This window comes from Struthio camelus, chromosome 7, assembly GCF_040807025.1.
Source record: "Struthio camelus isolate bStrCam1 chromosome 7, bStrCam1.hap1, whole genome shotgun sequence".
Lineage (NCBI taxonomy): Eukaryota > Metazoa > Chordata > Aves > Struthioniformes > Struthionidae > Struthio > Struthio camelus.
The window spans coordinates 24029155-24045117 of NC_090948.1; the positions used below are offsets into that span (position 1 = coordinate 24029155).

At 42.9% G+C, this 15963-nt stretch overlaps 1 protein-coding gene across 1 annotated transcript in view; it reads left to right on the forward strand.

The window, feature by feature from the left end:
- Nucleotides 1-15963, forward strand: part of TLL2 (tolloid like 2) — a 102477-nt gene that overhangs the window by 77096 nt on the left and 9418 nt on the right. Inside the window, exons 10-16 of the mRNA XM_068950326.1 lie at nucleotides 659-761; nucleotides 3528-3644; nucleotides 7390-7535; nucleotides 8448-8643; nucleotides 11616-11741; nucleotides 14285-14445; nucleotides 15203-15383. Of these exons, the coding sequence (XP_068806427.1) occupies nucleotides 659-761; nucleotides 3528-3644; nucleotides 7390-7535; nucleotides 8448-8643; nucleotides 11616-11741; nucleotides 14285-14445; nucleotides 15203-15383 (1030 nt within the window). The remainder of the gene's footprint in view (nucleotides 1-658; nucleotides 762-3527; nucleotides 3645-7389; nucleotides 7536-8447; nucleotides 8644-11615; nucleotides 11742-14284; nucleotides 14446-15202; nucleotides 15384-15963) is intronic.

The following is a 15963-nucleotide window of genomic DNA, read 5'->3' on the forward strand; positions in this document are numbered from 1 at the left end:
AGCCTTCCTCTCTTGTCTCCAAGGTCTGGAATTCCTGAGGACTGGCCTTAGCAGTGAAGACTGAAGCAAAGGCGGCATTCAATAACTCTGCCTTCTCTGTATCCTTTGTCACCAGGGCACCTGCCCCATTCAGCAGCGGGCCCACGTTTTCCCTAGTCTTCCTTTTGCTATTGATGTATTTGAAGAACGAAATGTGTCAGTGAAACAAATGTGTCAGTAAAATTATCTATTTCTTACAAGAAGTGTCATTTATGTAGGGAATAACCCCCAAACACCTCTGTTTTTGGGCAATGTGTTTTTCTATATAATTTATATTAATCAAAACCAAGGATTCTATTTTCTAATTGTAAAAACAAAATTAGGCCTTTTTTTTAAGTAGTCTTTTACTAATTGAGGAGCATTGACTGTGAGTTACAGAACAGACAGTAAAGTTACTTGTAATATCTGCTGTCATGTACTGTATTGTTCTGTTAAAACACCTTAAGAAGCCTTTCTTTTTGATGAAAGGTGATTAAAAAAATCCAGCCAGCTGTCTGACTGTCTTCTACTGCGCACTCCCTTATGTAGCATAATAGCAGAGACGAAGCACGTAATCTGCAGTGCCTTCTCTTTGAAGTAGCTCCCTTTGCAAAAAGGCCTGAGTCCTTTCTCTTTGCAGATTATGTTAAACTTCACATCGATGGACCTGTTTAAAAGTCGCCTTTGTTGGTATGATTATGTTGAGGTGCGTGATGGCTACTGGAGGAAGGCTCCGTTACTGGGTGAGTGGATATTTCATTTTTCTTGCATTTTGTGCATTCTCCTTGAGGCCTATTGCAAAAAAAAATTCCTTTACCTTTAAGGGGCCTGTGTCCAGCTAGGGCATTGGCTATTCATTAACGTGTCCATCCAGATGTCAGTGTGTTGTATTCCTACCAAATGATTCAAGCTCCAAGCCTTTTAGTAGCAAAGGCTTTATTCCTTCCTTTTCCAATTGAGAACTGAGTCACAAAGGAAAGTGAGTCGGGGGCATAGCTGGGATTAAAAAGGTGGTCTGTGGAGTTTTAACCACTTTAACTGCTTTTCCATAAGGCCTGAGTGGAACTGTCAGGCAGTCGGGATGAAGCAGTTGTACAGCTCCTGGCTCAAGGTCCTGCAATTATTTCTCCGTGAGAATATAAATACAGAGTAGTTTGTACTTTGGGCCTCTGTACTTCCAGCTAGAAATTTGCCTCTAAGTGAGGAGATTATTGATCATGCCAAGGATGTCTAACTGTGCAAGGGCTTTACCCTACTACTACTCCCAAAGATCTCGAGAAAATGCAGCTCTCCCTCAGCGTCCTCTCTATTTCTCCACCTCCTGATATCAGAAGACTTCAGGTTGTCTCCCACCCTGCACTGCTGCTGACTCCACCTTAGTCCAGAGTGCCAGGGGGAGCTTGCAAGACACCTGGCAATGCCCTTAGACTGTGCAGCAGTTGGTGCGTTCCCCATGGCCGTGGGGGAAGGAGAGCTCAGAGCGGGCAGTGAGGATTCCCATCTTCTTTTTCCAGCTATGCCAGTGGCTCTCATCTTGACCTTGTCTCCTAATCTCTCATGTCCCTGTACATAAAACAGTGCAAACAGCCCCTCCTCCCTGAAAAGTAAGGAAGTCACAACTAGCTTGTGTAGCATCACCAGCTGTGTTAGGGATGCTGTGCCTGATGCTGCAGCACAGATCTGGGCTCATCAGACAGCATGGTCATTGGGGCTATAGAGGTGTGCAGCTCACCTTGGCCCCTTTGGAAATTCCAGCCTCAATGCTAGGTGAGGTTCTGAGGTTGGAGCTGTGCTGCTCTCTAGAGGCTTCTGTGGGCCTGCATTCCTATACGGAGCTGGCAGCAGTTTTTACTGCTTCCTGCCTGCTTTTGGGGTTGGCAGCAGCTGTTGCTGGTTTCTACAGCACATGCAGCAGGTAATGTTGCTCCAGCGGCTATGACTTACATTCTCATTATTTATTTTCTCTCCCAAGTAATTGGAAGGTATTTCAAAAGCCATGCACCTTCCTGAACCCCTAATGCAGGTGGACTTGTGAGCGTTTCCATCTGGAACGAGAGGCTGTATGAGCAGCCACAGCTCCCACAAGGGGCTGAGCCCATGAAATTAGCTTGGAAGAGGCAGACAGGCAGCAATTCAACGGGGGGCAGGGAGGGGGATTAGTGTGAATTGTGAAAGCATGGACTTCTTGTGGAGAAAAAAAATACATGTGCACTGCATATTTTCCCAGGGAAGTGTGTGAAAACTCAGCCTTTACATGGTGTATAACTTTCCATGAATGGGCCCTTTATCATACTCTGAGGGTTTTGCTCAATCTAGTTCCTCATGTGCATTTCCTCTCCCTGACATCCTTGTTGAACTCCAAGTCTAAATCCAGGAGGTAATTGCTCAGTGACCCTAGAGGAAGGAGCTTTGCAGTGCTGATGCTATTTGTTGGCATCCCCTTTGGAAGTGGAGATGGGAGATGTTGCTGTTAAACTGTGGGCCTGCCACACTGCCCAAGCAGTGCTGGGCAGCTTAGAGGTACAAGGAATTCGGAATGGAGGAGCTGAGTAGAACTATGGTCTGGGCTAATACTTAGATGGGAGCTCCACAGAGGAAAAAAGGGGAAAGGCAGAGTAAAAGGGTGTTTGAGGGCAGCTGACTAGGCAGGAGGGTCACTAGGCTTTTAATGCACAGGCCTTGGACCAACCACTCTGCCCCCCATACATAGGAAAAGCAACAGCCTTCTCAGCTCAAGGCCTGCTGACTGTCAGGCAGTCTGTCTCCTTTTCCAGTGTAGGGAGTCACTAAAGCAGCCTGCTGTTGGGGACTAAGGTGCTAGTCTTGCAGGTAAGACATTAACAGAGTTTTACCTAGTGGAGGTTCAATAGCTCAAAGCTATTGAGCATTGAGAGACTGAATGACTGCAGAGGCTTAACTAGAAAGAGGTAGATTTTGTGGGGGAGGAAGAGCAGAAGAGAAAAGGGGTCTGTAGCACTTGTTACAGGATGCGCTGTGTTAGATGATGGTGTGAGGGATCTGTGTAACCCTCTTTCTCATCAGCATGGCCCCATCTAGCCCGCAGTTTGACTTCTGCAATTTGATCTCAGGTGCAAAGGGCTGAGGAGTTCCCAAGGCTTACTCAAAGGAAGGGATATTCCCTAATGCCACGCCTCAAGGAGAGCAGAGAATGATTCCCTATCCTTGTCAGATCATCTGCGCAATTGAGTGGTCAAAACAAGAGCCCTGCTAAATTTACCAGGGCAATGGAGGCTGCATTTGTGAATGCTGGATTCTGGTCCCAGGTGGAAAAAAAACTTTATTAATTTAATAATTTAGGAGAATATGAATTAAGGGTGCAAAAAGAGAATCTCATGGAAAAGCACGAATGGTGGTAGTGAAAGTGTGTTTTACTCAAGCACTGCTCCTTTAACCACGTATTCTCTTCACTTCTTGGAAACCACAGGAGCCTGCTGCACTGTGCTGCCAGTCAGCTGGGAAATCTTAATTGTCTCTTTCCTGCCTTCTAGGTAGATTTTGTGGCGACAAGATCCCTGAACCAATAATTTCCACAGACAGCAGGCTGTGGATCGAATTCCGGAGCAGCAGTAACATCCTGGGCAAGGGCTTCTTTGTGGTCTATGAAGGTACGGCCCTTAGCTAGGAGGACTCTGTCACGTTGCCTGGAACACTCAGAGCTGAATGCAAGGATTTATGGGGCAGTAGTTCTGCTGCACCATGTGGTTAGACATGGCCCCACTCTTGTTTTTAAGGATACTGGCAGAATTTGTGGGCTGTTTGAGAGAACATGACCTGGATCTGTAAACTAGATCATCACGTTTGCTTGCAGGAATAGGTTGGCAGTGCAGGCCAACAACAGCTTCCATCCATAGGCCATGGTTCTGTTGTTTGCCCTAACTGGTCTCTGGAAGCAGCAGTGCTGTGTGTAGCCGGGGTTACTTTTAGTAACATAACAGGCAAGGTTCTGCTGGAGATCATAGATTTTATATCACTTAATGTGTCTTATTTTGGGCTGTTTGCTTCATTCAAATGCAGAAGACTTTTCTTTGGTTTCTCCCTCGTGTGTGTTACTTACAGAAGTTTGAAAATTAGCATGTTACTTCTGCTTCTGCTCAGGTACTTCAGAAGATTGCAAAGCACTGGGAGGCTGAGACTGCTTTAGAGGATGAGCAGTGCTGCCCAAGTGACTGATAAATCAGGAATACCCCTTTTCCAGATATGCCTAGTTTTGACAATAATGATTCTAGAACGTATTAAAAGCCTTGCTGTTCTCTGGGCAAGAAGCGTTTTCTTAGAAGTACCAGTGTTGTCAACAGTATTGAGGCTGACTGTATTAGTTCCAATGATGCGTCCTTTTTTTGCAGCCACAGGGATAAGCGCGACATTGGAAATCCAATGCTGAATGTCCAATATACTCATGAATAATGAAACTAGGAGAGGGAAGTGAAGAAAATACAGTACTGTTGGGGAAGTGCAAATAAAACATATGAGGATTTTATAACAGTGTGCGGCTAACAAATCCTTTTCATAAGAAAAATATGATTTCAACAGGAATTGTTATGCCAAAAACAGAGATAGCTTGCCTTATTTTTTATGTCTCTCCAGAGAAAGAGCTGCTGCCTGGACCCCAGGTGGTTTGTAACACCCCTTTTATGGTAGTTTGCTGAAATTAGAAGTGATCAAACTACTGTGTCTATAGTAGCCTGTTCTGTTTTATTTTGACTTATGGCTTCTGTGGGCTACTCAACTCAATTGTTACAGTGGGTTACCCCCCAGTGATAGCTGGTCTAACTTTTAAAAAAAGAAAAGAAAAAAAAAAAAGCAAGCTGAGGAATATTCTTGGAAAGCAATTTCTCTGTTCTTCATCATGTGTGTTAATATGGCATCTTGCTTCATACTGATAAATGATACTGAAAGAAAATTTATTTGACATTAGCTATGTGCCACAGTCAATTTGAAAAACTTTGTTTTCTCTGGATAATTTTTCATATTTCCTGTTGATTAATAAATGATCCCTAAATATTCAGTAAAAATGAGCAATACTTACTTCACTTGACTTGAGGAGAGCAAATGGAAGTAGACTGTGCATCTAGTGGATGAACTCTGTATACTGCTGATTGTTCATATTTTCCTGCCTCTTCAAGGCTTTTTACATAACCCTTTCCCTTAAGAAGCTTCCCTTTGGGAAGGTATAAAATATATTGCTAAGCCTGACAGCGAGCACAAAGAGTTACTGATGGAAGCCAGCTTGTACCAAGAAACAGCGATGGCCCATTTCATAGTTCTTTTCGTAACTCTGCCTTCTCTTGTTGGAGGGGCAGGTAATGAGATTATTTGCATTTCTCTGCATATTTTATTTGCTGAAGTGGGAATGTTTCCAAAAATCTTTCTTAATTTCTATTTCCCTCTAATTCAAGCTATGTTAATGGCTTATTTCTTTCCTCATTTTCAGGTAGTTTGCTCAGCTGCTGAATAACTTCTGTGTCTAAGCAATAAGGATAATTTTTATTTCTAAGAGAGACTATCTTGAAATTTTTAACTACCTATTGATTTTTGTCCAAAAGCTCTCTGTATTCCTGTTAGTTCCTTTTTTTTTTTTTTTTTTTTTAAGAACTCTTCTCCCTCACATGTTAAAAAGCAAACATGGGTTTTACCACTGCTTCTCTTCCTTTTCCTTTACTGAGAGTACGTGTAAACTCCTGTGCGGCTGAACTTTGCTGTGACCTCTGGGGTGTGGCTTTATCTTTGGGTTCGGCTTCCTCCAGTTCTTGACCCTAAAGTTTTATAGGTAGGAGGAAAGAGATGGAAGCAAGTAGCCCCATCATGGAAGGATTATTTGATACTATATGACAGGAAGTTAATACAGTGAAAGTGTCCTCACTGTTCAGTCATATTGTTGCTTTCCTGAGATTCAAAGAAAATCTTTTCTTCTTGATTTCATGATTTCTTGGAGAAGATGCTAGTGGTACTGCCTTGCAGCATTGCTGGCAAGAAATAGCTCTGTTCTGGGCTGGTATTACCTGTCTCCCGACGCTGTTCTGAAGTCCAGAAGTGGGGTCTGCCAGCAAGCCCAGATGCCCTGAATTTGTCATAGTTATTGGCTTCTCAGGCTCTGTCAGCAGATGTTATTTCCGTTTTGCAGTAAAACTCTTCCAGTATATTAGCTACTCACCTGAATTTCAGTGTAAACGACTGCAATGAATAGAGAAAATACTGTGTGCTGTCTGACAGTCCCGTGACTGTTAAACAATCGTCAGTCTTCTACTTTGCTCTTGTAGTCCTCTTTCTGTTAGGTGGAGGTGACAATTCCTTGCAGAATCCCCCAGTGGCTTTCTTTGGCACCGCTTCTAGCTCTGAATATACAAACTGGAACTGCAATCTAAATTGTGTTCTGCAGCTAAATTTTAGTTACAGGTATGTAATAGTGTTCAGCCTTAGCACTAGATTCTATAGCAAAAAAATTAGCAGTACCTCAGCAAAACAGTGCTTTTAAATAGGTAACAGTTAAATGTTAGTAATTCACCAGGCAAAACCAAGACAGCATAACCTCACACAAGCACTCTGGGGCATTGTAGGGAGACCCTCACCTGAACTGCTAACGTAATGTGATGTGGGAAGATCCTGAGTGTGAGGGAGACTGATGTCCAACAGGGGCCATTGCAAGGTCATCTTTCTTGTACTTACTGTCAGTGCTTTGCATTTGCTGGATTTTAAGCACAGCCAAAACATTTATTTGCCTTCTTTAGCTCTGTGTGTGTGTGTGTGTGTGTCTTTGACCGTGGAGTAACACAGGTATTAACCTGTTACACAGTCCTGCAGAAAGTTATGCTGTATGCTCTGTTGTGTTTGAGGTCTCTGCTACTCTTGTATTAAACTAGCTTTTATATTTAGTTATCTGTTCTTGGCCTTTAAACTTATTGATTCCTGCATTTACTGCACAGCTTAAGTTTTCATGCCTAGCCGTCAGCCTGATGGTCTCCTGGTGAACTGCTCTCCTCGTGCTTGTTAATATTGCCATCGTGTGGCTGGATTAGATTTGCAACCTTTTTTGATTTGTTATTTTACATCTTTTCTTGGATACTAGTTTTTAAGTACTTATGAAGGTGACCAGCACTGTGAAACACACAAATCCATAATTCTTCTCTGTCCCCACTTGTTCACCTTCCAAGGAGGTTGGTACAGCAAAATAGAAGACACAGTCACTAAGATGAAATGTTAGATTTGTAAAAACTTCCATGACTTGCGTGTTCCCTTTATGGAATAAGTGGTATCAATGTAGATTTGAATGAGGAAGAAGGCTGTGTTTGGAGCAGGCTTTAAGCTAATGAAAAGCTTGTAATCTCATGTTTTTGTTGATTGTTTTTTATGAAGCTATTTGTGGTGGAGAAGTTCACAAAGATGCTGGCCAGATCCAATCTCCCAATTACCCGGATGACTACAGACCTTCCAAAGAGTGCATCTGGAAGATCACAGTTTCTGAGGGCTTTCACATAGGAATCACATTCCAAGCCTTTGAGGTGAGAAAGGTCATTGTAAGCTCTTGAATGATTATTACAGCTCCATAAGTCCTTCAAAATTAAAAAGGAAGTGATTTAAATAATAACATATTTTGCTTAAAGAAGTCTTTCGAGTAGTTCAGAAAATTGTTTCTCCTCACCAGAAGATTGCTGAGAGATTTTGAAGCCAAGGTTTAAATATGATGAGTTTTTGAAAACTTTTACTCTAGACAGGAGAAATTAGAAGGGGCACAAAATAGTTGATCGTGTTAAGTAGGGATGCATGTGTGCCTATCTTTTCTCTCTGGTCAAATGAAATTGAATAATTGTATTCCAGGCAAAAATTTCCTGTTGCTCTCACAGGGGTTTGGCATATTTCAGCATACTTGTGACTCTCCAACGAAACATCATGGTTCAGGCCAGCAGATTATAGGATGCGTTAGACCGTTGGTCAGGAGCCCTGTGATCTATTTGCTGACTACTAATGTATAAGTCACAGACAGGAGTGGACAGGACCTGGGTTGGTACGTAAGTCCCATCTAGCCCGCAGGACACTATGGCTTGTGCATAGTTCAGGAAAGGGCTGACACTACTACCTCCTAGCTGTAACTGCAGGGCTGTTCCCTGAGCCTTTTTGTTTGTAGTTGTTCTGCTCTGTCCCTTAAGCTTCTTATTGCAAAGCAGCTTGTAGATAGTCAAGGATCATTTTTCACTGGAAGATAGCCATGAAATGGCAGTAGAACTGACATGTGCCCATGCTTGAGTGTGGTTTCAGCTGCGGGAATGTTCAACGGCAGTCATGATGCAAGGGCCTAGTTGTGATCAGTTGTCTGGGATGCTCCTTTGGAAGCTGATCGATGGGCAAAGTCTGCATAACTAGGACTTAGAGCACTCCTACCAGTGAGGTACAGGCACAGCCCTTTCCCTTTGCAGATCGAATGGCATGACACGTGTTCTTATGACTACCTGGAGATCCGAGATGGCCTCACTGAACACAGCCCATTGATCGGTCACTTCTGTGGCTATGAAAAGCCAGAAGATGTCAAATCCAGCTCAAATAAAGTATGGATGAAGTTTGCATCAGATGCAACCATCAATAAAGCAGGCTTTGCAGCAAATTTCTTTAAAGGTATGTGACCTGGTACCTCTCAAGATCAAAGTTAGGGATCACTCATCCCTTAACCTACTGTCATACCAAAGCAATTGGTTACCATTATATCTATTTTTAGTTGAAAGTTGTTAATCTTGTCTGTACAACTGCCAATATCAAATTTATATACAAATTGCTTTGAGAGTGTAGATGGTGTTGATGCTGAGGCATGAACACTGCCTTCCTGATGAGACAGAGTGCCTACCTCAAAAAATGTTAGCAATTCATCTATAGGTCAGTATCAGCACAGGCACTAGCTCCTTGTATTTTGTAGCTGGACAGCATGTGACCCCCCCATTTATCCATGCCAGAGGACACTGACATTTTCGAAGAAGGTTACTAGTTCTATAGACAGAGTGTTAAAAACAACCGTCTAAAGTTATATTAAAAGAAAACTTTGGAGAGAGGGAAAATTTGCATGCAAGTAGAATCCCAGGGGAGACTGGAGAGCTTTAGGAGACAAATGTATTCCTAAACAGAGATCCTCTTCAGGAAGATGTGAGCCAAGAGAAAGGTTTTGCTTAAGAGCTAGACGCAAGCCATGGTCCTTTCCAAGAATTCTGGTGGCTTAATAGAGGCAAGAAGCAAATACCTAACTGCCTGGGAAGATACCTGCTAGAGCTGTTGTGAGGTGGATAGAATCACGTTTCTCTTTTATTTCTGTACACCTGTCCCTGAACCTAGTAGCTGCGATGCCAGTATTTGGATTGTGTAAGTCCTTTCTTTACTTCTACTTTAGCTTTTGTCTTCCATTTAGGGTAATTACAAGATCACTGGCAAATACTGTGGTGTTTCATTCCAGATGCTGGACAACTCTCATCACTCTTGGACTCCCCTCTTTAAATTTCTCAAATTCCATAAAGACACAGTTAGTACTTCTTCCCAAAGATGTGTTGGCCTCCTTCAGGAGCTAATAGTGCAGGCTGACTGTGTGGCAGAGATGTCTTTTGGGGACTAGCACTAGCCAGAGACTTCTTGGCCCGTAGCAAGTCAGTTTGTATAATCTGAGGTTTTCCTGCAAGTTTGTAGAGTACATCTGCCTCTGGGATGCTTTCCTTGGGATAAAGATGCCTTGAAATAGATGTTGATTTTTTTTAAAATGCATAAACATGCAGTGCTAGTGCAATTGCAGACACAGGTCTTGTCTGTGCAGTTTTTGCTGGCAGACTAGATCTTGTAACGTCTAGTCAGATACACAGGTGTGAACCGAAAACCATGTAGCCCATGGATGTTTATGGTGTTGCTGAGTCCATGCTATTAAGTCCAGCTGTGAGGCAAAGTATATTTACTTGGGCCAAGCACCACAGTAGCTGTAGCTATGCAGCTTCTCGCCAGCTTGCCTTGTGGGCAGAGCTTATTGATGTCAGTTTGCAAAAGCTGCGTAGACATACCTGCAAGCTCCATGTGGAGTTTCAAGCTGGGACCTGAAGTCTGCTGCATCCAGAGGGATTGTGACCAGCTGCTGTACCCTAAACAAAGTACATGAACAAATTAGATGGCTCTGCGGGCAGTCTGTGGACTGCCATCCTCAGCTGACTGAGCGTTGGGTCAGCTTTGCCTTAATTAATTGTGTACAGAGCTACGATTACGTGTCTTACAATATTGGGAAAGAAAATAGCTTAAAGAAAACAGAGTTAAGGATCAAACTGAAATTAATGCCCTGTGAGAGCATGCAGTGCTAACTTCTAGCTTTTCAGCAAAATTAAATCTGCAAACAGTCAGATCGCAGAGGGTAAGTCTTTGGTCAGGTCCAAGAGGGCAGTGTCACGAAGATAAGAGCAATTATCTAATGTCCATCCCACCATGTATATCTCAAGGGAAAGCTCTAAGATTATTGTTTATTAGTTATCTTAATTTTAGTGACAGATTGATTGTATAACTGAAGCCTGGTGTTTATATGGCTGAAGTGTTAGTAGTGATATGCTTGTCTTACACTCACATTGTACCTTTCTTCTTGATGGCAAATGTTAGAGGAAAGAAAATACTCTGTGAAATATGGCTGCACAAGGCCAGGACACTAGCATTTATGTCCCTCTCTTGGTGAAGACCTTGGTGAAGATGGGTTTTTTGATGATCGTAGACGTTGCAGCCTCTCTTTTCTGTCAGCAAATGATTTAACAGCCAGATTAGAAGCTATTGTAATGTGCCCAAGCATGGAGCAGCAAAGCAATACTCTCTTAATAGTAAGTCCACAAATAGAAACAGAAAAATGGAATCTGTTTGGATTGAACTGTTACAGCAGAGGGTTCCTGACTGTAGGAAGCCTTTGAGGAAAACAGTGCTATCAGGACTGTTCCTGTTTGGTCTACATAGCATTAACTTTTACTGGAGCATGTTCATAAAACCATCCATTAAGGGATGTGCATGGACTCAGAAACCAGGTTGAGAAGCTAGTGAATCTGGCTCTCTGTATATTAAAATGTCAGCTCAGGTTGTTGAGATCTGATTGGGAGAACCTGACTTGAAAGTCAAGGGTAGCAGCTAATGCGTCTACAAACAGGAAAAACAATTTGCATGTCCTCCCAGCTCCTTTGCTGTATTCCATTCAATGGGGTATGGCTTCCCATCTACAGCTCCATTATCGTGGGCACCATAATGAGCTGGTTTTTGATATGTCAAGTCATGCAAGAGCATGAGGAATAAAAAACAAAAACAAATAAAAAGCAAATGAGAACAAAATACAGTGAAGTCTTTACAGGAGACTATGTTTTCCTGCTTCTATCTAGAGAAAATGCTGTTAGACCCTGTGGCTGGTGAGAGTAATTTTTAGCCTTTGAGTTTTTGGTGGTAGGAATGCTTTAGCACTTGTCAGATTTGCAGCAGTGCCTGGTCCATGGGCTCTACTTATCAGTCAGGGCTCTGGTCTTTCTGCCCAGAAGTGTTGCCTGAGAAAATGTTGAGGAGATTTGGGTGCTTGGAAAGTGTGACTTGTTCTGGTTTTCTCCTGACAGAAATGGATGAATGTTCTCTGCCAGACAACGGTGGGTGTGAGCACCTCTGTGAGAACACACTGGGCAGCTACAAGTGCACCTGTGAGCCTGGCTACGAGCTGACTGCTGATAAGAAGAGCTGTGAAGGTGAGTAGCCTACAGATTGGGTCATCTGTCTTTAGGATGGGTGCTACAGCTAATAATGAAATTGAACTAGCTTGGAGATGATTCTCCTTTCCCCTCCAGCTTCTTTGTTTGTGTGTACCTGCCCCACAAAGCATTTTCTTTTGTCAAGTTTCCCATTCAAATCAAGTTTGGAGTGAAGAGCTGAAAACACACTGATTCTCTGCTGCCTAAATCCCTCTTAAAACAATTGTCCTTTATGGTCTTAGATCCGTGCTTAGACCAGAGCTCCCACAATGCACCACAGAGAGGGGTCATTACCTTGTGACAGTTGAGTGGTCCAAGTGTATTCCTGGGAGGTGAATCTCAGATGACGGGCCTAGTTCACAGAAGGCAGTAACTGTGACTACCAAATGGCATGACAGCAGTGCTACAGAATCAAAGTATTTCAATCTAAGGCTGAAAAACTTTAAAGAACTTCTTATTGTAGACTAAACTATCAGTATTTACCATGCAAAATGGGTAATGAGTCAATTCCAGTTTTTTGATGCGAAAAAAGCTTTCTTGTTAGATAGAAGCTGTTTCGTCAGCACTATATTTGTATAACCAGACTCTAGCAACGAGTGTTTACCTCCACAAACAGTACAACTACCAGCATTGTGAAATTCACATATTGATCTTATCTCTTAGTTTTTCCCCATCAGCTGAGATACGTTTAGGGAACTCCACACACTGTGAAAGGGACTCTCAAAGTGACCTGGTTTGCCCTGGCTTCTACTTTTGCCAGTATATTGAGCAAGACTGACGTTGACTTTGTGGGAGCAGTTAGGTGCATGCAAAAGACTTTTGGAAGCCATACCTTATTTTTTAAATAATTTCTTAAAGTTCTGAGCAAGTCAGTTGGTATAACTTGGCAGGCGTTTTCTGGGTTTCAGTCTTAGCCTCCTATTTCAAACTCCACTTGTGGGCAGTACAGAGAGGGTAGTCTTTGAAAATGTAGTGATGCACATCAAAGTTGATTGCTTTTGCTCCTCTAGGTGTTACTATGCAAAATGTAATGCAATAGGCAACAGCATAGTGAAGATAAAATGCACTGCATCTGGCTACTGAGAGCACACCACAAGACACAATTTTTAGTTTTGGGGCCTACATTCAAAACTGCAGGAAAATTTCTTCCTTTGAGACACAGACTATAAATGAAGGGGCTAAAGCTCCTGGTCTAATCCCTTAGGATAGAGATCTAGTGCTGTCCTGCCTTTTTAGCACAGAGCAGGTCTATGTTACTGGGCAGATAGCTGCAGGTGCAGATCTATGGTAAGGACTGTGGTACTCCCCTTTTTGTCACTGTTGCCCGCTCTGATGTGACACAGGGGTGGTCCATATAGCTGAATAATCCCCAACCGAGACAGCTGTGCTCACCCTGATGGAGGGGAATGTGAATTTAACCACCTGGTGTCTCAGATAAAAGCTAGGCCCCACTGGAGGAAATGGTTGTTCTTGCTCTGCTAAAACTAGTGAAGTGAAGGGTAATAAACAAATGGATTGGAAAGTTTGAGTGAAAATCAAAATGCTTTGTGTGGTTTTTATTTGTCTATTTTGTTAGGCTCTACCATCAACACCCTTGGTGTCATGTTACCCTTTGTGCTTTAACAAGTCCCTAAAACACTTGTGGTTGGTAAGCAGCTTCACTGCACTTTTTGCATTGAAGCTGCTCCTTTGGGTTAGTTCTCTTAATGCAAAATGTTACTGGGAACAAGACACAGGTAGCTTTTATCCCTGTGAATTTTGAAGATCTGGCCTTATCTCGTTACCCCCAGGAAACAGCAAGAAAAAAATTGCTTCATGGCAGGTAGAATTTTGCATCAAAAGAGCAAACTGAGGATTTGATTTGATTTGAAACTGTTGATTGCTTTGATGTAAAAGCCATGTCCTCCCTCAGGAGGATGAAGCTGAAACGTCCTGAATTTTTAAAGGAAATGGGAGAATAGAGATGTCTCTCACTTCTCATCAGTTTTCCCTAGCAAAGATGCTGTTCACATATATCAAACCACCAAAGAGCTGACAAAGGTGTCTTCCTTAGGATTCTATTATCTTCTAGTTAATCAGTTGCTGGTGAACTTCAAAGGTTTGTAGAATAGTGTGTCATCACTCTTCATGCTTTTGATTTGGGCTACAGGTGTTTGCTTGAGGTTGCAAAGGTCAGGCATTTGAATTCTATCAGAGATGTGGGTGACCTTACTAAGCTGGCCTTACCAGCTGTGTTGTATATGTCAAGTCTGCTGATTCACAGTAAACCCAAGGCCATAGAGTATAGTGGAGACTAATCTTAAACAGTGGAAGTGGCTCCTAGGGCCACGGACTGGCTGTATGTGCTTTACTTGTGGTTTGTAGTAGGCAAAGTTTCTGTCTTCTCCATAGCTCCTGCCATTGTAACCCCTATTCTGGAGGCTGGGATTTGAAATGTGCCACCATCCAGGGTCTCATTCATTTTCTAGCTAACAGTGTGGCCCAAATTCTGTGTCTGAACAGAACCAAGTAAACCTTGTGTTCATTTATTGCCTCTCCAGCTGCCTGTGGGGGCTTCATCACCAAGCTCAATGGGACCATCACTAGCCCTGGATGGCCCAAGGAATATCCTACTAACAAAAACTGCGTCTGGCAGGTGGTAGCTCCAGCCCAGTACCGGATCTCTCTGCAGTTCGAAGTGTTTGAGCTGGAAGGCAATGATGTACGTAACCAGTCCCTGTATCTCGGACGTGTAACTGTTGGATAACCCAGAACTAAATAAGTCTTTGGGGTACAAAGAAGTAGAGACTGTGTGTCCCACTGATGGAGCTTATGGTTGTTTCCCAGCCCTTGAGAGCCATTAGCAGTAATTGCTCTCCTTGAAATCTGGATATGCTTTCTCTAGGGAGTGGAAAGATTGAAGCTATTCTGTTATAAACGGGCTTCTGTTCTCCATCTTCTCTCTAGCTTTGAATAATTGTAGGTGTTTTCCATCCCTATTTGGTGTTTTTCCCCCGGGCTGCTTTTGTAGGGAGGTCATTGGAAATGAACAATGAAGTAGAGTACCCTCCAGGATAAACACAAAGTAGAGAGTTCTCTGCCTTGCCAAGGATGGATTCTGAACAAAGCATTCAGGTCTTACTTCCCCCACTGTAGAAGGGGGCAGTGGTTCTTCCCTAATTCAACAGGCTGCTGAAGTTCAGTCAAGCTGTCAAGCTTTCAGATAGGGAGGGAGTCATTATTTTAGCTAAATTAAATGGAACCCCTGCTGTTCTGATAAAACACAGCCATGCTGTACAACTGGGGCAGCAAGTGAGGACAATGTATGAGGACAATGACGGAGGAGAATTTGGGGAAATTGGGAGCATGCTTGAATTTAAGGGTGTTTCCTTTCCCTGTCACTCAAGCATCTGTCCCTGTCCTCTGAAATGCTCTGTTCTGACCCCACTGAGCTGAGAAACCTCCTCCTCTCTTGACAGATCTGTAAATATGACTATGTTGAGGTTCGCAGTGGGTTGGCTTCTGACTCCAAGCTGCACGGCAAATTCTGTGGCTCAGAGAAACCTGAAGTAATCACATCAAACAGCAACAGCATGAGACTGGAGTTCAAATCAGACAACACAGTCTCCAAGAAAGGGTTCAAAGTTCACTTCTTCTCTGGTATGTGGGTGTTTTCTCTCAGTTGCTTGACTGTCTCCTCTGACTGAAACTCTTGTTTTTGGTAAATTTTCTTCAAGCCCCTGTTAAATTAGGCAGCAGATTACATGGTTATTTACATGTAAAAAGTATGGTTGCTCTGTACTGTGTCTCTTTTCAGCTTGGTTTCTCAGTGCAGTGTATGTTCCAGTTTCACAGTGTGGTGTCAGCAAGGTGTATGGATTTCATCAGTGCTCCCAGTCCACCGCAGCAGGAAGCAATGGGAAACTTGATCCCAGAAGTTGTTCTTTCTGCCCAGGAGTCATTAGGGACTGGCTTCCTCTCTGAAACTAGAAGAGCTGGAAATTTTCCAGAAGTCTTCTGTACTACAGTCCTTCCCATCTAAGCTGTGCATGCTATTGGAGGTTTCTAATACCTTGGTCTGAATCATTCATAGCTCTTTGCTTCGGTGACGCATCTTTTGGCAGGCATTTACAGAGATCATGTGAAAGTGGAACTTCAGTTCCATGCTGTATTTTCAGCAGAAGCAGACCAATATTAATATTTTTGAGTAGGACAATCTACAGCTAATCAGGCAAAAGGA